We start from the raw sequence: 26,243 nt of genomic DNA on the forward strand, positions 1-26,243 counted from the left end.
TCGCCTTTGTTTAATGCTGGGCTTTGTTCGGCTGTAAATCACACACCCATGAGTCTGATCCATTTCTTCTTTCCTACCCACGGTGCTCTGCGGTTTTTACTCTTGTCTAAATGTATGCGTCGTGAATCATGTAGCACATTCTTGTTTAATGATGCATATTTCCTGAGTGCTCCGTCTATAAGGTAATTGCTCCAAGGTGCAGGAGTATGTATTATCCATGACATAAAAGCAGTTGTAATGGTAATTGACCATGACGCTTTCTTCAAAATCAAGGATCTGTCTCCATGTTGTAGTGGGCTTCTCTGTTTCTCTCTCTCTCTTTCTCTCTCTAAATAATCTTTGGTGCCTCATTGAGGATTTTTCACTCCATAAAAACATCCCCCACAGTTTCCTCCAATAGTCTCAGCTGACCCCTTGGACATGTGGGTAATGCAGTCTTTTACCTCCCCAGGAGTTGTACCAGGAAGTCAATGACCTGCGGTTCAGGGTGACCGATATGGAGAATGAAAGACTGCAGTGTGAGAAGAAACTTAAATCCACCAAAGTGAGTAGCATGGCTAAGAATCTGTCTGCAATACGAAGGCCTTGGGTCAATCCGTTCAAATTAGATTGTGCATGACATATGGTCCACAGATTAAGGTAGACTCCCTCTACACTTTTTCTACATCATGTAGGTACTGAATCTATTGTTCCCTTGTATGTTGGTTATAAATCACTGCTTTCACTCTTAGTAATACCACCTTCCTTCATGGTTCATACCCTTTTTCTCCTCCTCTCTCACCCCTGCCTGGCTAACTTCTCCCCTGCAACGTGCTAACCTGTCGCAGCCCTAGGAATGGGGCAGGTTAAGGTTCACTGGAGGTGTGGTGCAGAAGTTAGCACCCTGTGCTCTGCTCTTCCCTGTCTGTCCTTATGGGCCTCTAAACCTTCCCTCTGTCCATTGACACTATCCATTTTTCCAACTTTCAGCACATTTCCACTTTGACTAAGTTCTTCTACCAGCTAAGTAAAAGTTGCAGATTTCTTAACACACTCGTTTTTCATTTCTTCCTGCCCTGATCCACTTAATTGTATGTTAACTGTACATTGATGCTAAAATGTCTTAAACCTTTGGCTAAGTAAGCTAAACTAATGGATGGAACTGAACGGTCACGGATGACCTTCTGCTGGAGATGAACATCCCAATGGAGCTGTTCTTTCTCAGTGGAATGTGAAAGAAACTGACATGTTTACAGTTGTTTGTATGGTTCTCTGGTTAAGACACCAGTCCTCTGGTAGAATGTATCCTCACTCTAACCTTATTCTGGGTCATACTGCCCTGCAGCACAGTTGGCATCAGACTGGGTTTTAACTTTCCGTTTGGTCAGACTCTGTTGTCTAGCTGGGTTTTTATCTAGATCTTGGCCTGTATTCATAGTGTCCGATACGAAGAGTGCTTCTCTAGTATGAGTTTTGCCTTTTATGTTAAAATGAATGGACAGGGGATCTGATCCTAGATCAGAGGGGTATACTACAATGCAGGTTCAATGGGTTAGCCAGCTAACTTTAATAAACAACCAGAAATAACTATTGATTTTCTGGATAATTTAAGAAAGCTCAATTTAGATATGTGTTTTTGGTTTTTGAGTCAATTAGGACATGCCCATTTTCAAGCTTCTCTCTCTAAAAAATAAAAAGTTAATTGTGACTATTTAGGCAAGTTAGCTCATTGATCCTGCTTTATAGTCTACCCCTCTACTCTGAGACACTTTATGAATATGGGCCTAGATATGTATCTGTAGTTTAATGAGGTCTGAATGGTCCCGAACATGATCCTCTCCCATTCAGGAGGAACTGCAGACTCTTCAGAGGCAGCTGGAGGAGCTGAGGAGACTTAAAGACCAGGCTACACAGGGAGTGCTGACCCCAGACAGAACAGATGGAGAGAAAGGTGGGAGTACGGTTACTAGACATGTGGGAGGGAGGGGAACCTCACTTCACTCTCATACACACGAGGAGCCATAATATTTCAATAGGCTTAACTTGCACCTTGACAGATTTACGGCAACAAGTTTCCAACATTCCTTTTCCTAATTCGTCTGCAGTTATTTCTGCCCTTAAGTCCCCTTAAGTAATGATGGGTACCATCAAGACATGGCCTGAGCATTGGACTTTCCCCCTGAAATACAATTTTCAAAGCATCCTGTCTATCTCACACAGATAGAAAGGGGGATTTTGTACTTTCCACCTTACTATCGTCTTATCTGTCTTCAGGGCTCATACCAAGCATGTTTAGACATGATCTCTGACTCTTTCAACCCACAGCTGAGGCTCTTATCACCCGTTTACCATAAAGGAATGCAATTTATGTGGAGTGCAATGTATTCACTTCAAGAATTTATTGGCCTTGAACATGCCCCAAATACTGCAATGTAATTGTCTGCTCAAGTCTATTCGATTAAAAGTCCTGTTGCTTAAGTGGACTTGACTTGCATGTAGGTCTTTATAGACTCAACCAGTGTGTATAGACAGCAGTAGACACCAGACAATGTGTCTGTCTCTGATCCCTGTGGGGGCATGCTTGTTGTTTTCCAGATGTGGATGTGCTGAGGATGAAGAGGGCCATGGAGTCCCTGACGTCAGCTAACAATGACAAGGTACTGGAGCTCCTGTTCACACTTTTTCATAAAGGCTTCTGTAGTTGACGCATGGGGATCTCAATGGCTTTTCTAACTCTGATCTACCATCCTTCACCCACAGGACCGGAGGATCGAGGAGCTTCAGGAGTCTATCACACGGTACAAAAAGGTCCAGGACTTGGTGAAAGGTGAAACTATGTTCAAGGAGTATGAAACTAGTAATGAAGTGTTTTATCGGTATCATTACAATAGTCCATTTCTATTTATCGGACTAGATCAATCACGTTTTAGAGTGTAGAATAATGGACTTGATTATTTTGTGTAACAATTATAACTGCCCCCCCCCCCACCCCCCCGCAGACACACTGAATGAAGACGATTACGATGACATCCAGGATGACAGATCCCCCTCCATTCAGGTCGCCATGGATACAGACCGGGCCACCCTGGCAGTTGGGGAGGAGACAGGAAGGAGCTGTGACGAGGTAACAACCTCCCCTGTCATAACAATGTCTCACACACAGGATGGACCCGAGACTCTAGACTTCCTTACCAAAACGTAATGTTAGGAATGTGAGGGTCAACAGGCTTGGGGTATTGGTTTAGCAGGACACCAACTACCTAACCAATGAAACTGTCCACTGTGCTTTGCGACATTGACGAAACATTCATTTTGCGAGGTTGACTCTTGTCTTTCTTTCTCTTCCTCTCTCACCCTCTCTTCCCAGATTCCATCTATTGCAGTGTTTTCAGAGCTGAAGCAGGAAAGCCTGATACAGGAACCAGACACAGACAGGTGAGGTTGGCTTTTTCCTGGACAAACTACACTCCCATGCACTATTTGTCCATTGGGTCACAGTTTTAGTTTGTCAGTATATTCATAATCTCTAGGTCTAGACTGTCGGTTAACTTTCCTTTCTCTTTGCAGTCCACCAGAAGTCCCACCACATTCAGCAGGTAGCCTGGGCCACATAAACAGCAACACAGAGCAGGTAAGACTGTCCTCTTACTCCTAGGGTGATGGGGAATGGTGGGTTAACTGGAAAGACCTTGACTTTCTGCAATCATGGAGTTTATGTACAGTACCAGCCAAACATTTGGACACCTACTCATTCAAGGGTTTTTCTTTATTTTTACTATTTTCTACATTGTAGAATAACAAACTATGAAATAACACATATGCAATCATGTAGTAACCAAAAAAAGTGTTAAACAAATCTAAATATATTTTAGAATTTAGGTTCTTCAAAGTAGCCATCCTTTGCCTTGATGACAGCTTTGCACACTCTTGGCATTCTCTCAACCAGCTTCATCTGGAATGCTTTTCCAACAGTCTTGAAGGAGTTCCCACATATGCTGAGCACTTGTTGGCTGCTTTTCCTTCACTCTGCAGTCCAACTCACCCCAAACCGTCTCAATTGGGTTGAGTTTGGGTGATTTTGGAGGCCAGGTCATCTGATGCAGCAAACCAGATGGGATGGCGTATCGCTGAAGAATGCTGCGGTAGACATGCTGGTTAAGTGTGCCTTGATTTCTAAATAAATCACTGACAGTGTCACCAGCAAAGCACCATCACACGACCTCCTCCATGCTTCATTGTGGGAACCACCCATGCGGAGATCGTCCTACTCTGCAACTCATAAAGACACGGCGGTTGGATCCAAAAATCTCAAATTTGGACTCATCAGACCAAAGGACAGATTTCCACCAGTCTATTGACCATTGCTTGTGTTTCTTGGCCCAAGCAAGTCTCTTCTTCTTATTGGTGTCCTTTAGTAGTGGTTTCTTGGCAGCAATTTGACCATGAGGGCCTGATTTCACGCAGTCTCCTCTGAACAGTTTGTTGATGTGTCTGTTACTTGAACTCTGAAGCATTTATTTGGGCTTCAATTTCTGAGGCTGGTAACTCTAATGAACTTATCCTCTGCAGCAGAGGTAACTCTGGGTCTTCCCTTCCTGTGGCGGTCCTCATGAGAGCCAGTTTCGTCACAGCGCTTGATGGTTCTTGCGACTGCACTTGAAGAAACTTTCAAAGTGGTTGAAATTTTCCGAATTGACTGACCTTCATGTCTTAAAGTAATAATGGACTGTCGTTTTTCTTTGCTTTTTCGAGCTGTTCTTGCCATAATTTGGGCTTGGTCTTTTACCAAATAGGGCTATCTGTATACCGCCCCAACCTTGTCAATCAATCAAATGTATTTACAAAGCCCTTTTTACATCAGCCGTTGTCACAAAGTGCTATACAGAAACCCAGCTTAAAACCCCAAACAGCGAGCAATGTAGATGTAAAAGCACGGTGGCTAGGAAAAACTCCCTAGAAAAGCAGAAACCTAGAGAGGAACCAGGCTCTGAGGGGTGGCCAGTCTTCTTCTGGCTGTGCCGAGTGGAGATTATTACATTATATGGCCAAGATGTTCATAGATGACCAGCAGGGTCAAATAATAATAATCAGTGGTTGTAGAGGGTGCAACAGGTCAGCACCTCAGGAGTAAATGTCAGTTGGCTTTTCATAGCTGAGCATTCAGTTAGAGACAGCAGGTGTGTGGTAGAGGGAGGGAGTCGCAAACAGCAGGTCCGGGACAAGGTAGCATGTCCGGTGAACAGGTCAGGGTTCCATAGCCGCAGGCAGAACAGTTGAAACTGGAGCAGCAGCACGACCAGGTGGACTGGGGACATCAAGGGGTCATCAGGCCAGGTAGTCCTGAGGCATGGTCCCAGGACTCAGGTCCTCCGAGATAGGAGGGGGAATTAGAGGGAGCATACTTAAATTCACACAGGACAAGACGGGAGAAATACTCCAGATATAACAGACTGACCCTAGCCCCCTGACACAAACTATTGCAGCATAAATACTGGAGGCTGAGACAGGAGGGGTCGGGAAACACCGTGGCCCCGCCCGACGATACCCCCGGACAGGGCCGACCCAGGCAGGATATAACACAACTGATGGGCTCAAACGCATTAAGAAGGAAAGAAATTCTACAAATTCACTTTTTAACAAGGCACAGTTAATTGAAATGCATTCCAGATGACTACCTCATGAAGCTGGTTTAGAGAATGCCAAGAGTGTACAAAGCTGTCAAGGCAAAAGGTGGCTACTTTGAAGAATCTCAAATAAACAAATCAATACATATATATTTTATAACACTTTTTTTGGTTACTACAAGATTCCATGTGTTATTTCATAGTTCTGATGTCCACTACTATTCTACAATGTAGAAAATAGTAAAAATAAAGAAAAACCCTTGAATGAGTAGATGTCCAAACGTTTTTGTTTTACAGGGTCAGCCATAGTAGTACAGCACTTCTGGAGCAAATTAGGGTTACATGCCTTGCTCAGGGGCACATCGGCAGATTTTTCACCTTGTCGGCTCGGGTATTAGAACCAGCAACCTTTTGGTTAATGGCCCATTGTTCTGGCCCATTGTTCTAGTCTTAAACATAAACCCCCCCCCCCCCCCATTTTTTGACCTCTCAACATGGGAGAGTCTCAAAGGCGTGTCTCTCAAACGGGCCAGTCATACAGATACAGGTTCTATCTCTTATCTCCCCCACATGGAGGGCGGGGTCACTGAGCCCCACTGTGATGGCTGACTGGACTCTGGACTGTCTGTCAGGATGATATGGAATCATAATAGGATTCCTGAGCAATGGTTGTTTTGACAGTTGTTACTCCACCGCCACCTGGTGGTACAACAGAACAATGGAGCTGGTTATATTGGGAGATTGATTTTGTTTACTGGCATGCCAAATATTTTATTAGGTTAATGTGCTCATAATGACCCCTCACCCCTTTTCTAGACTACAGTTGAGGAGCCCAGCCCCCCATCCACCTCCCCATCAAACCCCAGCAGTAATGAAAGCTTTGGGACCAAGAAGGCCCGCTCCTCCTTTGGACGTGGTTTCTTCAAGATGCGTGGAGGCAAGAGGACGTCCAGCGCCCCAAATCTGGGTGAGTCATCATTGGGGGGGGGGGGGGCACGGGGAGAAGGGTGCTCGGGGAGAAGGGTGCTCGTTTCTCTGCACGGGGTGGTGTGAACAATAAATATTACTCCATGTTCATGATGTAAAAAAAACATTCACAGTTCCATTTCTTAATGTGTGTTTTCTTATGTCTGTCTGTCTGGTAGTATTCACACTAGTGACTATGTTCTATCCTTGCTCTCTCTATTCTCCATGGTTCTATGTGATGTGAAGATCGCAGCCGGAGTGCGAGTGCGCCTACGTTGGGTACAGTACAGTAGTCTGCAGCCCCACAGACGGGCCAGGCCTGCAGTATGGCAGATCAGGATGAACGCTGGATGTGTGCAGGGATACTAGCGCAACAATGTGATCACCATCTAACGTTACTACACAACTAGACCCATCGTAGACTAAATAAAAAGGCTGGCTGTTTTTCTGAACCCTCTTGAGGCTGATTGGGTCATAGATGGTAAATGGTTACATTGTTGTGTGAAGAATCCCTAGATATGCCCCTACCTCCATTTTCCTACTCTTCATTTTTCACTTGTATCAAGCAAGTGAAAAGTTTAGTTGATCGCTGGTGTGAGCTGGGTGGTTTTTAGTGTGATTTCTCTCCCCTTTTAAATCATATCCAGTTGTTCCTTATCCATGATGTGACACCATCTGCAATGATGCCGCTTAACTCTGCTAGCTGTCCTTAAAGATGCGCCTCTGAGATTTGTCTTTTACAGTTGGAAGTCTATGAATTTGCATCAAAGTTCATGTCAACCAGTCCTGCATGAGTTGAGTTGTGGTGCTTTTGAGTGGTTCTTGGCGTACTCATAGTGGTGGTGGTGTTTAGTGGAAGATGTAGTCCAGAAGTGGTTATGGTGGCCATTACAGCTGTAGTCCTTGGACAGTGTTGGCCTCGAGTTTCCTGTGGTGGTGGATTGTCAGATGTCAGCTATTGATCTAACAGGGATGTGTGTGTTTGAATCCAGCTGAGACTGAGCGTAAGGGCACAGACCACTTGGACTTGGCTGGTGCCCCGCCACACAAACCTCAGGGAGGAGACAGCAGCCAGACCCTACCTTCCTCACCAGAGGCCAAGAAGAAGTCCAGAGGCTTTATGAAGTTCTTAGGCAGGTGGGTCAAAATGTTCTCTATATTCCCTAAGTTTAGAAAGAGGTGAGGAGATGGTATGCAAGGAATTGGGGGAAAGATTAATTAAGATGGAGCCAGGGTTTTTAAATTAAACTATTGCTTTATTAACTGTAATACAAGGACAGAGGGTTTGCTGTAACACGAGGATCGAGCATGGCAGGATATTTAGGCTTGCTGTGTTCTAAACCCCTCTAGGCTGAAGAGAAGTCACTCCACCTCGCTAGACCTGGAGGAGACTGAGTTCAGGAGGGGAGGAGTCAGAGCCACGGCCGGCCCCCGACTGGGCTGGTCACGTGACCTGCAGCACAGCGCCGAGTATGTGAAGCTCACCTCTTGCTAGACTGTCTCTGTGTGTATCTGTCTGTGAACTAGAGATGTAGAAGAAGGGATCAGAAGTTTATTGGAACTAAGTCTACAGTATCACAGTTTTAGGGTATTAGGATTTTGTGGTGTCAGAGGAGCAAATGGGAATGAATGATGTGCTGTTTACCCTCCACGTTAAAGGTGAGTGTGCTCGCTCTCTCCCCCCTCAGTGATGTGGACGCTCCCTTTGCGCAGTGGAGTAAGGAGCAGGTGTGTGTGTGGCTGCAGGAGCAGGGCCTGGGGCTGCACGTGGCTCAAGCCCAGCAGTGGATCCGCTCAGGATTCACCCTGCTGCAGGCCTCCCAGCACGACCTGGAGAAGGTAGGACGGCTCAGTGGAGCATCCAGGAGGCGTCTCGTGCATTCTGTGTCGCTAGACATTTTAATGAAACTCCCGATGTTAAAGCTTATAGTTGCTTAATGTTCACTTTGCTACCTGTGTCCTGACAAACATCTATTTTCTCTATCACTCTCTTCCTAACTGTACAGTATGTGAGATGTTTTAAACAATCCATACATGTTTGTGGCAACAGGAGTTGGGGATCAAACAGCCCCTCCACCGGAAGAAGCTGCAGCTGGCTCTCCAGGCACTGGGATCAGAGGAGGATGTCAGCAAGGCCAAACTGGACCACAACTGGGTGACCAGTGAGTGACCACTGACCACAGCCTCAGAGTTATCAAAAAGCCTTGACAATGAAAAATTGAATAACCTTTCTGTGACTTGTGATTGATTTGAGTTGTTTTGGTGTTTCTCAGGATGGCTTGATGATATTGGTCTGCCACAGTATAAGAGCCAGTTTGATGAGGGGAGGGTCGATGGACGAATGCTACACTACATGACTGTGGTGAGTCTTAATTTGCAGTAGTCGGTCTAACACGGCTAAAATGAATTAGAATCAATGTCAAAGGGGGTGAATAAAGTCTATTAAATAACAAATCCTTGCTTTTGTGTGATCATCTGTATGTCTAGTGTCCTTTTTATTTCTTATTGATTGACAGTAGTCATTCTCCTGACTGAGAAGAGTATGTGTGTTTGTCCCCTTCAGGATGACCTGCTGTCTCTAAAGGTGGGCAGTGTTCTCCACCACCTCAGCATCAAGAGAGCCATCCAGGTCCTCCGGCTCAACTTCTACGAGCCCAACTGCCTCCGCCGACGGCCCTCTGACGAGGTACGGTTTAGTCACTTCTAAATAAATAAACAATTTAATTTTCTCTCGCTTCTCTCTCGCTCTTTCTCTCCCTGTGCTTTCATATCCACCATACACATGGTCTCTCACTTCACCAGTTCAGTTACATTTCAGTGGTGTTATTTGTAAAAGGGAAAATAAACTTTTCCGTTTTTATTAACACCAACTTAAAAGAAAATGTCTCCCCAGAACAACATCACACCAGGGGAGATCTCCCAGTGGACCAATCACAGAGTGATGGAGTGGCTGAGATCAGTGGACCTGGCTGAGTACGCTCCTAACCTGAGGGGCAGTGGTGTGCACGGGGGGGTCATGGTGAGAGGGGGGGGGTCTCTGTTTGAATTGGCTTGCCACTGACTCATTTCAGGAACACACACCTTCATCAGCGTATACATACACTGACTGCCTTTTACTGGTGTCTGTCTCACTCTTCGTTTGCATCTCTCCTTGTCTCAGGTGCTGGAGCCTCGCTTCAACGTGGAGTCCCTAGCCCTTCTGCTCAACATCCCTCCCAACAAGACCCTGCTGCGCCGCCACCTGGCCACCCACTTCCACCTGCTCATCGGCTCCGCTGCCCAGCGCAGCAAACAGGAGTGTCTGGAGAACCCTGACTACACCCTGCTCACTGCCACCGCCAAGGTCAAGGTAGGGTCAACTCGCAGCTGGTAAGGCATCAGCTTGTTAGACACAGCCGTTTGTCCCCATTTGACTGACTCTCTCCCATCATCCTCTCTCCTCCTCCAGCCCAGAAGGCTGCCGTTTGGTGGCTTCGGGACCCTGCGTAAGAAGCGCCAGGAGGACAGCGAGGAGTACGTGTGCCCCATGGACGTGGAGATGCCCAAGAACAGCAGCTTCCAGGGGGGCTTGAGGATCTATGAGGACAACCTGGACCAGGTAGGGGACTGCCATTAACCCCTTCAACTTCAGGGAATGTGGGTGTTTTTAGTGTGGCTTTTTTTTAGCCCCTTTAACTGAGGCGATAACTATTTAAAAAGTATTAATGATAATCATCCTTTAGGTGAGGTTAGAGCACTCCAATGAACAGATGAGAGGGTGGAATGTGGTACCACAAGAGGATAGTGTTTTACTTTTAATTTTCCATGTGAAGTGCTCTTTAACACTGTCTGTACTCTTAGATGGAGGACTCGGAAGGGGCTGTGAGGCAGATAGGAGCATTTTCTGAGGAAATCGACAACCTGACGGTAAGAAGTCATTAAAAAGCTCACATGAGGCCTCCGGAGTGGCGCAGCGGTCTAAGGCAGTGCTAGAGGTGTCACTACAGACCTGGGTTCGATCCCGGGCTGTATCACAACCGGCTGTGATCTCTGGAGTCCCATAGGGCGGCGCACAATTGGCCCAGTGTCGTCTGGGTTAGGGGAGGGTTTGGCCGGGGGGGGGGTTTACTTGGCTCATCTCGCTCCAGAGGCTGGCCAGGTCATCAGTTGAACGGTGTTTCCTCCGACACATTGGTGTGGTTGGCTTCCGGGTTAAGCGGACGGGTGTTAAGAAGTCCTATTTCAGAGGACACATGACTCTAACTTCACCTTTCCCGAGCCCATTGGGGAGTTGCAGCGATGAGACAAGATTGAAAAGGGGGGTAAAATACCCTCCCCACCCCACAAAAACTCACATGATCACACATCAAATCACTTATGTGCCTCTCAGCAAGCTGTGCTCTAGCAAAACAACCATGGCACTTTTCTGGCAGTTATTAATCTCTTTGTTTTCCTGTGTGACTTCAATGTGTTTTCTCCTGCATGTTTCAGAGCATGCTGAAGGAGGATGAATTCTTCAGCAAGGTCTCCTCTCGCTCCCCTGAGGCCAGCGTCACCGATGACGACTCCAACGTGTGAGGGAGGGTTCCTGCCAATTAAATGTATTAACTTTAGATGACTGACAGGGGGTGCTGTTTTGCAGCCACCACACAGCCATTTTGTTACTCCTCAATTGTAAAAAAAGATTTTAGAAGCTGTAGAAATGCATTAATGTCTACATTTGTTTTTGACAAGTATATTATATTAGACACCTTTTAATGCATACTTTGAAATGATGTGTAAAAATACAAGGGAGTACTAATGATACTGTCCCCACTACAACAAATAAATACCTAAATGCATGTCATTTTGTCCTTTAAACATTTGATTGAAGTGCTGTAGAATTCAATTCATTCCTATGGAGGAGTATGGCTGACGGGTGGCTTCAAAGCCTCTCATTGGCCGTTACATAGCATCAGCAATCCAGGGTTTATACACATCATTGGCCCCAGCTGGCGTTGCCATGCAACCCCCCCCCCCCCCCCTACACACACACCTTGATAAGCTGTCTTCTACAACCTGAGACCACCTATGCCCTTACGTCGTTGTCGTTTCAGCAATTTACGATCTCTTGCTCTGCATTCCCAAGTGAAGTTATACATGTGTATTTATTTAAGTTGTTGAAATGTAGCATGACTTGAGATTTCAACATGGGAGCATTTACTTTATACTTCCATACTTTTGTGTTACAGAACTGTTTTTTTTCTATATATTTGTTTGAATATCCATAAATGAGTCCCTGTACTTACATGGTATGCCATTGTCCTGACTGACTTATTTTTGGAACCCTCTCACACCTATTAGCAATTATATAACCTAAAAGATTGGTCAACTCGCAGTGGGACACTTAGACTGCAATGTTTTGACTTTTAATCCATAATGTTGTCTCATTTGATGCTCCTGTTTGTGTCCCAAAGTAATTCAATATTATCACTTTGGTTTGTCCTGCCATGTGGAATTTTAGGAACATGGAAGCCCAATGTTCTAGAATGTGAACATCACCAGAAAGCAATGATATTGTTTTGCAAGCCTTAACCATATCAGTGAACACAATGTAATGTACTGTGTACTGTTTCTATGCATCTTTTTGTGAAGAATTGTCAATAAAAACATGGTAAAATGGGCTACATGACTGTGTATACTAGCCTATTACAGATGGGTGAGCTATGTACATTGAGATACTTCCACAAGTATTTTTTATTCCACTTCAGCAAGGTCTGAGTTGAGCACTTTGTCGATAGATCCTTACACCAGCCAGAGACCCACAAGTCCCATTTTGTATCAGTGATAATGCAATTTCAGAATGTGGGAGGGACATGTCCCCAGTGAAAGTTGCACCCCTGGAAATGAACCCACAGCCATTACTTTAGATCAGTCAAGGCTGTGCTTACATCAGGATGTTAAAAGATCAATTAGGCTGAATAATCCTATTAAACAACTTATTGCATTTGTATTTTATTGATCTCAATACAACATGTTGCATAATGAAACCATATTTCAAGTGCTGTAAAGACATTTAAGCACATGGAAAGACTCCAGTAACAGCTTCAAGATATCCTCCCTTTAGTCACTCTTTCTGCAACAATATGGAATAAGTACATCAATGTGCAAAGTTATACATTACACTTTAGGGAATAGTTTGCAGTGGAAGCAACTGAGCAGTATTATGGTCATGTCTTCAGCTGTGCATACAAAGAAGTATTGCTAAGGCACTCAAGTAAAATTATACTGAACAAAAAAAACATGCAAAGTGGTTTCATGAGCAGAAATGTTCGTTGCAAAGCTTATTTTCATTTTCTGTAAAAAAAAAAAGTGTTTACTTCCCTGTTAGTGAGAATTTATCCTAAGTGCACCTTGTGCTGGGGACACAAAGGCCAGGAGTATTTGTCTAACAAAGCCCTTTTGTGGGGAAAAACTCATTCTGATTGGCTCCCAAAAAGTAGGCCTATGTCATGTGAAATCCATAGACTAGGGCCTAATTCATTTAACTTAAGAGTTCATAGGAGGAAATCAGTTGAGTTTATATTTTGTTCAGTACACAGGTATCAGTCACAATTAGTTTGACAGGAAGAACATTCAAATAATTGTTTCCTCCAACTACCAGTTACTCAATTCAGAATGAAATCAGAAAATGCTTTAGACACCACTCATTTCAGGATTCTGTTTTGGAAATTAAGGCACACCAAGTTACAGAAAATGGTCCACTAATTCTGCTGTAGGATAAGTGAAATGATTTCAACAGATTATCAAGCGCTGATGCAAGAGAGTTTTAATAAATGTTGGGTGTGGCTGATCATTGAGCCCCTTTAACCCCTCGCCTGGGTTGGCTTCTAAAAGGTGAACCTCCGGCTGCTGGCGTGGCCCACTTTGTCCAGGTTGGGGTTACAGGCAAACTGGATCATGGGAGGCGGTCCGCACAGGAGGATGAGAGTGTCGTCTCCAGGGGGTGGAAGGTGGTCCCTCACCATGTCTTCACTGATGAAGCCTTGGCTGTACTCCCACTCTGATGATTAAAGAGACGTTAAATTTTAAGTCACTCCGGACCAGACAAGATTCTTTCTTAGCCTTCTCTTAAATCTTTGTGAACCTTTAACGGCATTTATTGACACTTCAACAGGGCAAGCAAACATTTATTTCCCTATATCAGCTCATGTTCACTGAAACATAATAGAAGTTATGGGCATCTCTTACCCTCAGGAGCCCTGTCCAGGGTGAACCATAGCTTAAACCGGGTTGGGTGATTAGCTGCGATCTCCTCCAACTCCGGTCGAAGCAAGATGTCTTTCTCAGTCTGAGGGAGAATAGGATAGAGAAGGTATTAGGGACTACTAGCCCATGTTTGAACTCATTGACATCAAATTCAAACCAGATGAGGAAAGCGGTGTAAACTCACCTGGTTGGCGAAGAGCAGATGACACACTGTCTGGTCCTGGGGATCCTTCATTATGGCTGTGATGAGCTGCAGCATGGGAGTGATTCCTGAGGGAACAGGATCCAATAGAACACATGTCAACCCATCACAGATGGCCATTCTGCTATGTACAGATTGAGCATGGTGGCTTTTGTTTTACCAGTCCCTCCTGCGATCATGCCCACTTGCTTGGCAGTTTTGATCACAGGCTCCGCCTTTTTTTCTGCCTTGATGGCAAAAGCCCCTGTTGAAACACCCAATAAACAAACCAATTTAGTAAAGGAGTGGCTTGCGTGCACTTCTTCACCATTGACCTAGCTCAGAGCAGTGACCACTTACCACTTTAGAAACATTTTCAGCCAGGGCCTAAATATACATAACAGGGTATTTAATGCAAGATCTAGCACACAGTGGCAATGTTGGGCAAACGTGATGACTCACCGTTTCCTTGGTAGACCAGCAGGCCGCTGGGCCCTCTGAAATCAATAGTGTCGCCAATCCGGAGGCTCTCCAAGTACTGACTCATCTTCCCACCTTCAGGAAACTTTGGATTAACCTTCTTGTAGTAAATCTGGGAAGCAATAAGAACATTTGTTGGGAAAAGTGGTTGAGGAGATAGAGGTTGAATTATAGTACAGAGAAAGCTTCTTCAGTACCTTCACTACCAGGTCAACGAAGCCTAAGTCGTCATCACTAGACACAGGTGTGTATGGTCTGACCACCAGGACTCCATCCAGTTTGGCAGACAGGTATATGTGTTGCCCTGGGAACGGAAACAGTCAAAGTATGGCGGCCACTTAAATGAAGAGTAGTCGTGATCGTGCGAAGACAACACAACAAACAGATACATTTTTGTATGATTTCAGATTCAGACCAGGATTACAGTCAATGTTACACTACATTATAGTCTTAATAGTGTTTTTATATAAATGCTGAAAAGTTGAACAGCGACATCAATTGAATGTACTCACCAATGGGTAGCCCAAGGACATGATCCTTTTCCCGCAGGGCAAAACGGAATTTCCTTGTGTCATGACTGATGATCTATGAGAACCACAACACAGCATTTCACAGCTGCACTGACATGATATAGATCCCTCAAACTCAACTCTAGACCTCAAAGATAGTTCCACCACGTTCTCTCAGTGTTCTCTCACTGTTTTCCTCTAAATCAGGGCTATATTTAGACCTGGGACATCAAGTGTGCAATTAATTATCAGCTTGAACAGAAAACCAGCATGCTCCAGACCTCATAGGGTGAGTTGAATACCCCTGATATAAAGCACACACACTGTTGACTGACTGTTAGCCTTGATCCACAGTAGCAGTCTGTACAAGAGCAATAACTTCAAACTATAATCCAGACTGGTTGCATATTGACCTCTGCACTAAATGGAGAAACCTCAGTCTGTAGCAATGCAGCAGCTGCCCAGCCCAAGTCCTAAAGGGCTTGTGACACAGACCAGCCTAATTTATGTGTTTGGTCTTTGTGCAATTCCTGTAATGGTAAGGGGCATTTCCACAGTAACAGAGTGATGCTGAGACTCAAACAAAACAACAATGATTACAAAGCATAGAACTCAGTGCAAATGCAAAGTTTGGTAACAGAATGACAGTTTGTGGGATCATTATGTTACTAAACATTGCATCTGCACTGTTCAGGTAAATGTGTTGTTTTTTTAGTGTGGAAATTGTTAAAAGTAGTCATTGTGCATAGTTTGTTTAACTTTGCAATCATTGGTTTTTGTTTTACATAAATGTTAAGGTGAAAAATCTGAGTCGGATCATCACTCTGTTTCATGGAATTGCCTTTCTAGAACAGCACTGGGCATCCCAGATCAAACATGTCTTATCTAGTCACAATTGTTACTCATGATTTCTTAGTCCAATTAGTTTCATTCACTCTATTATATTAATAATGTGAACGTGGTTTCACCACAGCACAGTAATAATAACCTGATCACAACACTGAATTCTTACCTCTTTATCTATCAGCTTTAATGCATATTTGATGTTGGGGTCCTCTAGGGTGATGGCAGGTTTCTTCTTTGAGAGGAAGAGGCTCAGGATGAGGTTGATCATGTTGTCAATACTGCTCCGAATGAGCTGCGGAGATGGGAAAGGAAGGTTTGCCTTTTCAGTTGAAGTTATTGTGGAAATAAGGATGGCGATCTTTACCATGTTGAACATTGTAAAGACTGCTGCCATGATTGGGAGGGGAAAATTACAGACTGTACCAACAAGTCAACAAAAACAGGTTTTTAACAGTTATTAGGATATACCTCATTTTTGTACTGATATACAATGCATCAGTCAGTGTGATATTACACCTAACTTGACAAATGGTTTAGTCATAATGGATAGGCACAACGCTTCCCTAAAATTAGGGGAGTGGTTATGTCAGAGGAACACTGGGGAAACACGAATTTCCCCGAGCTGCGCAGCGGTAAGGCACTGCATCTCAGTGCAAGAGGCGTCACTACAGTCCCTGGTTCGATTCCAGGCTGTATCACATCTGGTGGTCATTGGGAGTCCCATAGCGCTACGCAGCGTCCCAATTGGCACAGCGACGTCCGGGTTTGGCCGTCATTGTAAATAAGAATGTGTTCTTAACTGACTTGCCTAGTTAAATAAATACGCACACACCCCAACATTGGACCAAACTACTGCGCTTCACCACTATTCGATAGCTAGTAGCTAGCTAACTTAATAACGACATGGTAGAGCCATAGCGGCGTGCACTCCTTTGACAAGTGTGCAGAGATCTCCATGCTGGCTATTTTAATCAGAAATTAACCCGACTGTCAATCACGTAAACTAGGTAACGTTAACTCACTCCCTAGCGCCATGCAACTTGCGCCATGCAACGCCCAAACATCTCAATAAGAGGCAAAGCAAAAGCTTTGCTTATCAAGTTAGGTAGTTATGACGACAGTTTACTATATACCATATGACTGATTTACTACAGCTACGGTGGATTACAAACCTGATGGTTCACGACGAAGATCTACACTGTAGTCTACAGTACTAGTTAGCCAACCATAGCTAGCTTGCCTGCCGTTCGCTATAGATTCCTTGTGCAGTGTCAAATCGCACAACTGTAGCTCAGCCTAAGCCAATGTAAAAACATATCATATTTAGCTAGTTGGCAATTATACTTACCCCAATGATGTAAGACAGCATCTTGTTTTTAACACCTTACAAGGCAACAGCGAAAAGTCTGTTCTCCGAGGAAAAACCGTCGCGCTGTCAAAGTACTGACTCCGGGGCTTTCAAGGCAACTGGGAACTCGGAAAAAATACGAGGTCAAATCATGACGTCGGTGATTTTCAGATCGGAAAGTTGGAGTTCTAGGAGAGGCCCGAATTCCGAGTTGGATGACCTTTCAAAACGATGTTTCGCACTCTGAGTTTTTTTCTCGCAAATTCACAGCTGTCTTGAACGCACTGAAGTCGTACATCAGATATTTTTGAGTTCACAGTTGTTTTGAACGCGTCACAAGGAATTAGCGCTCAACCCCTGCAGTTATAAACACGCTTTTCAAAATAAGAGTCCATGCACGACCCATGGATTTGTATGAAAACTGTTTTGAACATGCCTGTTTGGCTACAATGAACGAAGTCTCGTTTAATGCAGAATAGCCATTGTAAAGGGTAATTCCGCCACTTTTCAACCTTTTATTCATTATCTTCAGCACCAAACTAGACCTACAAATGTGAAAACAAAGGTCCTAAGAAATGATTCTCGGAGACATCACAGTGTAGGATTAAACGTTTCTGCAACGAGTTTCTAGTCATAGAGGGTATTTTCTTGCTCCTCACGTCACCGCGAATCCCATAGTGTTTGAAATCACTGTTTTAAAAATGTTTTAACTGTTGATGATGTCGTCGGGTAGAACTTTTAACTTATTTTTCTACAGAACATAGAAATGAGCTGGAACAAAGTCTCATTGCTGTCTGGTAAATATTGCATATCTAATAAGGTGAAAGTATCATACAAACTCATTCATAGAATCTACCCCATAAAGACCTTTATTATACACAGAATTAAAATAGCTATTGTTAACAAATGTGTATTTTGTGGTTGTGACCCAGAAACTCTTGACCATTTATTTTGGGACTGTTCTTATGTCAGGCGATTTTGGAGTGAGTTAGAATATTTTATTTTAAAGGAAACGACTATTAATGTTAATCTAAGAGACTCTGATGTTATGTTTTATTTTGATCCAAATGATATGGACCCTGATTTAACTTTCATTGTTCATTTGTTTATCTTTCATGGAAGATTATTTATCCATAAAATTAAGTGGGCAGAGAACAAACCCCTCTTCACATTATTTAAGATACAATTGAAATAAAATGTGTTAAATGATCAGTAAATGTAAAAACAAAAAAGCAATATGCACCATAAAGGTTTTTGTCAAATTGAAAATGTATCTCGATATGTAATATCTGTCTGTCTGTTAGGTTTATGTACTCTTGTTTGTATATTTCTGGTTTTGTATTTGTTGTGTTCATAACAAGAAGAAAAATGCACCATTTTCACATATTTAGACACTGGTATTGTGCTGGAGATAATCGAAAATGAAGTTGAAAAGTGGTGAAATTGCCATTTAAGCTATGTTGATTAATATGATGGTAATTTCTAATGATTCTATCATACAGATGTGTATGAAGCCAATTGACGTATTAGACAAGTCCAGTAGATGGCAGCAAAGACTCGTGTAAATCAGGGCCTTTAAAAGTCAATGGATGGCCTGGGCTGATATAGAGTGCACTGCATGCATTTAGGAAAACTATGTAAGCAAATGATGATAAAGAGTACACTAATAATGGTTTTAATTGAATTGTTTGAATTAAATAGCACGTGTTACCTGATACTTTGATGGACAAGCCACCATTCTAACAGAGGAACCTCACCTCAGCAGTAAACAACATTCATACTTCACTCCAAATGCCCAAGTCTTTGTAGTGAAGAACATCATGCAGAATCAGTGTAAAAACGGTCTTGTGTCTCCATCTTGTAGAGAGAGCTGTGACATGCAAGGTCTTCACAGGGTTGGGTAGATTACCTTCTTAATGTAATCCATTCCAGTTACTTGTTAACTGTCCAGAATTGTAATTAGTAACATAACTTTTGGATTACTCAAACACAGTAATGTTATCTTGTTACTTTCATTTACTTCTGGATGACTTTACCCTTAAGAGGCATTAGAAGAAGAAAAATGTGTGTGTCATAGTGGTCGCTGACATGTAGTCAGACTCGCTCAGGTGGAACAAACTTAAACTTGCGCCTTTTTTCAATGTTGAATTGAATGTCATTGAGAAAACAGAAATGTTTCATAATGGGAGTTTTTCTTCTAGGAAACATCCTAAAAGTTATCCAAGAAGTAATCTAGTTTTTCGAAAGTATCTCCAATCTCAAATCAAACTTTATTTGCCACATGCGCCGAATACAACAAGTGTAGACTTTACTGTGAAATGCTTACTTACAAGTCCTTAACCAACAGTGCAGTTCAAGAATAATTGTTCAGCAGTCTAATGTCTTGGGGGTAGAAGCTGTTGAGGACCCTTTTGGACCTAGACTTGGCACTCCGGTACCGCTTGCGGTGCGGTAGCAGAGAAAACAGTCTATAACTTGTGTGACTGGAGTCTCTGACAATTTTATGGGCTTTCCTCTGATACCACCTATTATATAGGTCCTGGATGGCAGGAAGCTTGGCCACAGTGATATACTGGGCTGTTCGCACTACCCTCTGTAGCGCCTTACAGTCAGATGCCGATCTGATTACAATATTTTAGCTGGTAACCTAACTGATTACAGTTATATTTTTATGTAATCAGATTACATGTAACATGTAAATTACTCCCCAACCCTAATCTTCTGTGACCATACTAAACAGCATGAGCCAAGAATATACTCTGCTTTTTGGGCCACTACAGAGGAGTAGACTAGAGTGGCTCAGAGTTTAAGGCTGGTGTCCCAGGTTTATTATAGTTGTCTTATTATAGTAGCGTTACACTGAGTGTACAAAACATTAAGAACACTAATAATGCATTGTATGTTGACTCCAATGCTTCCCCTCTTGGAAACTAGGCAAATTGTACTGTGTCAAGGGTGTAGGGTATGGTGGAGGGGATATGGTCCTTGACTAGCCTTTCAAAGCACTTCATGATGACAGAAGTGAGTGCTATGGGGCGATAGTCATTTATCTAGTTCAGTTATCTGAGCTTGCTTGGGTACAGGCACGATGGTGGTCATCTTGAAACAAGTGGCAAAGACAGACTGGGATAGGGAGAGTATGAACATGTCCATAAACACTAGAGCCAGTGGTCTGCGCACGCTCTGAACTAGGCTATATGATATGAGCCTTCGCTAGAATGGCAATGGTTGTTAAGAATTCAACATAGAAATTCAACATAAAAATGCTACCAATTTTTTTTTTTTTTTTACTCATTATAAATGATGGAGTCAACAAGGATTCACCAAATTGTATTTTGAAAGAGGAAGCAAAATATTTTAAGCATATGTTTTCTATTCAGTCTCCTCCATTTCCACTGAATGATGCATTTCTTTCCTAATGACAATAATAATAATGTGAAATTAACACATTTACAGAAAGACCAGTGTGAAGGCCAACTTACAGAAGATGAACTTTTTGAGCTTTTTATTTCACCTTTATTTAACCAGGTAGGCTAGTTGAGAACAAGTTCTCATTTACAACTGCGACCTGGCCAAGATAAAGCATAGCAGTGTGAACAGACAACAACACAGAGTTACACATGGAATAAACAATAAACAAGTCAATAACACAGTAGAAAAAAAGAGAAAAAAGGAGTCTATATACATTGTGTGCAAAAGGCATGAGGAGGTAGGCGAATAATTACAATTTAAATCTTTTCATTCTGGAAAAACACCAGGGCTTGATGGTAATACCTTTTTTGATGTACTCAAAGATCCATTATTAGCATGTTTTAATTACTCCTATACAAATGGTAGACTTTCAGGTACTCAACAAGAAAGTCTGATTTCCTTATTATTAAAACAAGACCCAGGTAGTAAGTATAAAGATCCAGTCCATTTAAAAAACTGGAGGCCTCTTACACTTCAATGTTGTGATGCAAAACTACTGGCGCAATGCATAGCACATAGAATAAAAAAGGTTTTACCAGATGTTGTTCATCCTGATCAGACAGGTTTTTTACATGGACGATATATTGGAGAGCAAATCAAATCAAATCAAATTTATTTATATAGCCCTTCGTACATCAGCTGATATCTCAAAGTGCTGTACAGAAACCCATCCTAAAACCCCAAACAGCAAGCAATGCAGGTGTAGAAGCACGGTGGCTAGGAAAAACTACCTAGAAAGGCCAAAACCTAGGAAAAAACCTAGAGAGGAACCAGGCTATGTGGGGTGGCCTGTCCTCTTCTGGCTGTGCCGGGTGGAGATTATAACAGAACATGGCCAAGATGTTCAAATGTTCATAAATGACCAGCATGGTCGAATATTAATAAGGCAGAACAGTTGAAACTGGAGCAGCAGCACGGCCAGGTGGACTGCGGACAGCAAGGAGTCATCATGTCAGGTAGTCCTGGGGCATGGTCCTAGGGCTCAGGTCCTCCGAGAGAGAGAAAGAAAGAGAGAAAGAGAGAATTAGAGAAAGCACACTTAAATTCACACAGTACACCGAATAGGACAGGAGAAGTACTCCAGATATAACAAACTGACCCTAGCCCCCCGACACATAAACTACTGCAGAATAAATACTGGAGGCTGAGACAGGAGGGGTCAGGAGACACTGTGGCCCCATCCGAGGACACCCCCGGACAAGGCCAAACAGGAAGGATATAACCCCACCCACTTTGCCAAAGCACAGCCCCCACACCACTAGAGGGATATCTTCAACCACCAACTTACCATCCTGAGACAAGGCTGAGTATAGCCCACAAAGATCTCCGCCATGGCACAACCCAAGGGGGGGCGCCAACCCAGACAGGATGACCACATCAGTGAATCAACCCACTCAGGTGATGCACCCCTTCCAGGGACGGCATGAGAGAGCCCCAGTAAGCCAGGGACTCAGCCCCTGTAATAGGGTTAGAGGCAGAGAATCCCAGTGGAAAGAGGGGAACCGGCCAGGCAGAGACAGCAAGGGCGGTTCGTTGCTCCAGAGCCTTTCAGTTCACCTTCCCACTCCTGGGCCAGACTACACTCAATCATATGACCCACTGAAGAGATAAGTCTTCAGTAAAGACTTAAAGGTTGAGACCGAGTTTGCGTCTCTGACATGGGTAGGCAGACCGTTCCATAAAAATGGAGCTCTATAGGAGAAAGCCCTGCCTCCAGCTGTTTGCTTAGAAATTCTAGGGACAATTAGGAGGCCTGCGTCTTGTGACCGTAGCGTACGTGTAGGTATGTACGGCAGGACCAAATCAGAGAGATAGGTAGGAGCAAGCCATTGTAATGCTTTGTAGGTTTGCAGTAAAACCTTGAAATCAGCCCTTGCTTTGACAGGAAGCCAGTGTAGGGAGGCTAGCACTGGAGTAATATGATAAAATTTTTTGGTTCTAGTCAGGATTCTAGCAGCCGTATTTAGCACTAACTGAAGTTTATTTAGTGCTTTATCCGGGTAGCCGGAAAGTAGATTATTGCAGTAGTCTAACCTAGAAGTGACAAAAGCATGGATTCATTTTTCTGCATCATTTTTGGACAGAAAGTTTCTGATTTTTGCAATGTTACGTAGATGTAAAAAAGCTGTCCTTGAAATGGTCTTGATATGTTCTTCAAAAGAGAGATCAGGGTCCAGAGTAACGCCGAGGTCCTTCACAGTTTTATTTGCTAGTAGTCAGCAAACCACTGCTAGCGGTCATCAGCTAACCTTTAGCCTGGAAAGCTCTCGCCAGTTTGTACAACGCGACTCAAACCAGAGCATACAGGACCTATTTTCTCTCCATATCCCCGGATTCCTACCGCAAGCTCTGGATATTTTCACATGGATCTTCACAGCTAGCTAGCTGCTACCCGAGTACTGGCTAACGTCGGTAACCGGGAGGGCCTAGCATGAGCAAGCAACAATTCGCCTGGAGCTAGCCCATGCTAGGCCCTTTCTCCCGGTTTGCTAAAGATGCCCATCAGCCACTCCTGGGCTACAATACCTGGACCCCTTCTACTGTCGGTACGGAGCATGGAACCCCGCCGATCCTTCAGGACTGGACTATGACGTAATTCTGCTCGAGGGGGTACTCAACTGGCCTCTACATCGCGACCAGTCCTGATAGCCGTAGCCGTACCCTCATCCTACTCCTCCTCTGTTCCTCTGGTGATGTAGAGGTTAATCCAGGCCCTGCAGTGCCTAGCTCCACTCCTACTCCCCAGGTGCTCTCATTTGTTGACTTCTGTAACCGTAAAAGCCTTGGTTTCATGCATGTTAACATTAGAAGCCTCCTCCCTAAATTTGTTTTAGCCGTGTGTGAATCCTGGCTTAGGAAGTCCACCAAATACCCTGAAATTTCCATCCCTAAATATAACATTTTACGACAAGATAGAACTGCCAAAGGGGGCGGAGTTGCAATCTACTGCAGAGATAGCCTGCAGAGTTCTGTCTTACTATCCAGGTCTGTACCCAAACAATTTGAACTTCTACTTTTAAAAATCCATCTTTCCAGAAAATGTTGCCGCTTGCTATAGACCACCCTCTTTCCCCAGCTGTGCCCTGGACACCCTATGTGAATTGATTGCCCCCCATCTATCTTCAGAGCTCGTGCTGCTAGGTGACCTAAACTGTGACATGCTTAACACCCTGGCCATCCTACAATCTAAGCTTGATGCCCTCAGTCTCACACAAATGATCAATGAATCCGTAAACACGGGCACCCATATAGATATCATCCTTAACCAACTTGCCCTCCAAATACACCTTTGCTGTTTTCAACCATGATCTCAGCGATCACTGCCTCATTGCCTGCATCCGTAATGGGTCTGCGGTGAAACGACCACCCTCATCACTGTCAAACACTCCCTAAAACACTTCAGCGAGCAGGCCTTTCTAATCGACCTGGCTCGGGTATCCTGGAAGGATATTGACCTCATCCCGTCAGTAGAGGATGCCTGTTTTTTCTTTAAAAGTGCCTTCCTCACCATCTTAAATAAGCATGCCCAAAAAGCTTTTTCAAGCAGAAATTTGCATCCTGTAGCACAAACTCAAAAATGTTCTGGAACACTGTAAAGTCCATGGAGAATAAGATCACCTCCTCCCAGCCGCCCACTGCACTGAGGCTAGGAAACACTGTTATCACCGATAAATCCACTATAATTGAGAATTTCAATAAGCATTTCTCTACGGCTGGCCATGCATTCCACCTGGCTACCCCTACCCAGGTCAACAGCCCTGCGCTCCCCACAGCAACTAGCCCAAACCTCCCCCACTTCTCCTTCACCCAAATCCAGATAGCTGATGTTCTGAAAGTTCTGCAAAATCTGGAACCCCCTACAAATCAGCCGGGCTCGACAATCTGGACCCTCAATTTCTAAAATAATCTGCCAAAATTGTTGCAACCCCTATTACTAGCCTGTTCAACCTCTCTTTCGTATCATCTGAGATTCCCATAGATTGGAATCTCTTCAAAGGGGGAGACACTCTAGACCCAAACTGCTACATACCTATATCTATTCTACCCGGCCTTTCTAAGCTCTTCAAAAGCCAAGTTAACAAACAGATTACCAACCATTTCGAATCCCACTATACCTTCTCCGCTATGCAATCTGGTTTCAGAGCTGTTCATGGGTGCACCTCAGCCACGCTCAAGGTCCTCTAACGATATCATAACCGCCATAGATAAGAGACATTACTGTGCAGCCGTATTCATTGACCTGGCTAAGGTTTTCGACTCTGTCAATCACAACATTCTTATTGGCAGACTCAACAGCCTTGGTTTCTCAAATGATCGCCTCGCCTGGTTCACCAACTACTTCTCTGATGGAGTTCAGTATGTCAAATCAGGGGGCCTGTTGTCTGGGCGGTGTCTATGTGGGTGCCACAGGGTTCAATTCTCGGGCCGACTCTCTTCTCTGTATACATCAATGATGTCGCTCTTGCTGCTGGTGATTCTTTGATCAGCCTCTACTCAGACGACACCATTCTGTATACCTCTGGCCCTTCTTTGAACACTGTGTTAACAAACCTCCAGGTGAGCTTCAATGCCATACAACTCTCCTTCAGTGGCCTCCAACTGCTCTTAAATGCAAGTAGAACTAAATGCATGCTCTTCAACCGATCGCTGCCCGCACCTGCCCCGCCGTCCAGTGTCACTACTCTGGACGGATCTGACTCAGATTATGTGGACAACTACAAATACCTAGGTGTCTGGTTAGACTGTAAATTCTCCTTCCAGACTCACATTAAACATCTCCAATCCAAAATTAAATCTAGAATTGGATTCCTATTTTGCAACAAAGCATCCTTCACTCATGCTGCCAAACATACCCTCATCAAACTGACCACCCTACCGATCCGTGACTTCGGCAATGTCATGTACAAAATAGCCTCCAACACTCTACTCAACAAATTGGATGCAGTCTGTCACAGTGCCATCCATTTTGTCACCAAAGCCCCATATACTACCCACCACTGCGTCTTGTACGCTCTCGTTGGCTGGCCCTTGCTTCATACTCGTCGCCAAACCCACTGGCTCCAGGTCATCTATAAGTCTCTGCTAGTTAAAGCCCCACCTTATCTCAGCTCACTGGTCACCATAGCAGCAACCACCCGTAGCACATGCTCCAGCAGGTATATCTCACTGGTCACCCCCAAAGACAATTCTTCCTTTGGCCGCCTCTCCTTCCAGTTTTCTGCGGCAAATGACTGGAACAAACTGCAAAAATCACTAAAGACTCTTACCTCCCTCACTAGCTTTAAGCACCAGCTGTCAGAGCAGCTCCCAGATCACTGCACCTGTACATAGTGTAAATAGCCCATCCAATCTACCTCATCCCATACTGTATTTATTTATTTATCTTGTTCCTTTGCACCCCAGTATCTCTACTTGCGCATTCATCTTCTGCACTTTCTACTATTCCAGTGTTTAATTGCTATATTGTAACCACTTTGCCACCATGATCTTTTTATTGCCTTACCTCTCTTATCCTACCTCATTTGCAAATGCTGTATATAGATTTTTCTACTGTATTATTGATTTATGTTTGTTTATTCCGTGTGTAACTCTGTGTTGTTGTATGTGTCGAA

At 43.9% G+C, this 26,243-nt stretch overlaps 2 protein-coding genes across 4 annotated transcripts in view; one reads left to right on the top strand and one right to left on the bottom strand.

The window, feature by feature from the left end:
* The window catches only part of LOC139378526 (liprin-beta-1-like), a 33,063-nt gene extending 20,852 nt beyond the window's left edge, over positions 1-12,211 (top strand). For 2 of the 3 annotated variants that reach the window (XM_071120776.1, XM_071120775.1), the window contains exons 7-26: positions 452-544; positions 1,828-1,930; positions 2,575-2,636; positions 2,740-2,806; positions 2,979-3,103; positions 3,347-3,414; positions 3,547-3,610; positions 6,420-6,570; positions 6,816-6,848; positions 7,562-7,706; positions 7,920-8,039; positions 8,258-8,408; positions 8,620-8,731; positions 8,843-8,931; positions 9,133-9,255; positions 9,463-9,588; positions 9,730-9,918; positions 10,018-10,167; positions 10,410-10,475; positions 11,040-12,211. In XM_071120776.1, coding sequence (XP_070976877.1) covers positions 452-544; positions 1,828-1,930; positions 2,575-2,636; positions 2,740-2,806; positions 2,979-3,103; positions 3,347-3,414; positions 3,547-3,610; positions 6,420-6,570; positions 6,816-6,848; positions 7,562-7,706; positions 7,920-8,039; positions 8,258-8,408; positions 8,620-8,731; positions 8,843-8,931; positions 9,133-9,255; positions 9,463-9,588; positions 9,730-9,918; positions 10,018-10,167; positions 10,410-10,475; positions 11,040-11,126 — 2,124 coding nt within the window. In that variant the 3' untranslated portion in view covers positions 11,127-12,211. The remainder of the gene's footprint in view (positions 1-451; positions 545-1,827; positions 1,931-2,574; positions 2,637-2,739; positions 2,807-2,978; positions 3,104-3,346; positions 3,415-3,546; positions 3,611-6,419; positions 6,571-6,815; positions 6,849-7,561; positions 7,707-7,919; positions 8,040-8,257; positions 8,409-8,619; positions 8,732-8,842; positions 8,932-9,132; positions 9,256-9,462; positions 9,589-9,729; positions 9,919-10,017; positions 10,168-10,409; positions 10,476-11,039) is intronic. The other variant, XM_071120777.1, reaches the window with a different exon arrangement.
* Positions 12,212-12,268: 57 nt separating this feature from the next.
* On the bottom strand, positions 12,269-17,608 carry LOC139378528 (NADH-cytochrome b5 reductase 3-like). Its single transcript, XM_071120778.1, has 9 exons — positions 17,161-17,608; positions 15,979-16,104; positions 14,970-15,042; positions 14,655-14,761; positions 14,440-14,569; positions 14,159-14,242; positions 13,981-14,066; positions 13,779-13,878; positions 12,269-13,590 (listed from the first exon to the last, which is right to left on the bottom strand). Exons 1-9 carry the CDS (start codon positions 17,179-17,181, stop codon positions 13,418-13,420), a joined length of 900 nt encoding a protein of 299 aa, XP_070976879.1. The 5' UTR covers positions 17,182-17,608; the 3' UTR covers positions 12,269-13,417.
* Positions 17,609-26,243: the final 8,635 nt, after the last annotated feature.

The sequence above is a fragment of the Oncorhynchus clarkii genome, chromosome 21 (genome assembly GCF_045791955.1).
Source record: "Oncorhynchus clarkii lewisi isolate Uvic-CL-2024 chromosome 21, UVic_Ocla_1.0, whole genome shotgun sequence".
Lineage (NCBI taxonomy): Eukaryota > Metazoa > Chordata > Actinopteri > Salmoniformes > Salmonidae > Oncorhynchus > Oncorhynchus clarkii.

Excerpts from the sequence above, each read along its gene's own strand:
- LOC139378528 (XM_071120778.1), bottom strand. The coding sequence starts at position 17,181 with ATGCTGTCTTACATCATTGGG. Across the intron at positions 14,243-14,439 it reads GCTGGTCTACCAAGGAAACG|GGGCTTTTGCCATCAAGGCA; the intron begins GTGAGTCATCAC and ends GTGTTTCAACAG. Across the intron at positions 13,879-13,980 it reads ATCTGCTCTTCGCCAACCAG|ACTGAGAAAGACATCTTGCT; the intron begins GTGAGTTTACAC and ends ATTCTCCCTCAG.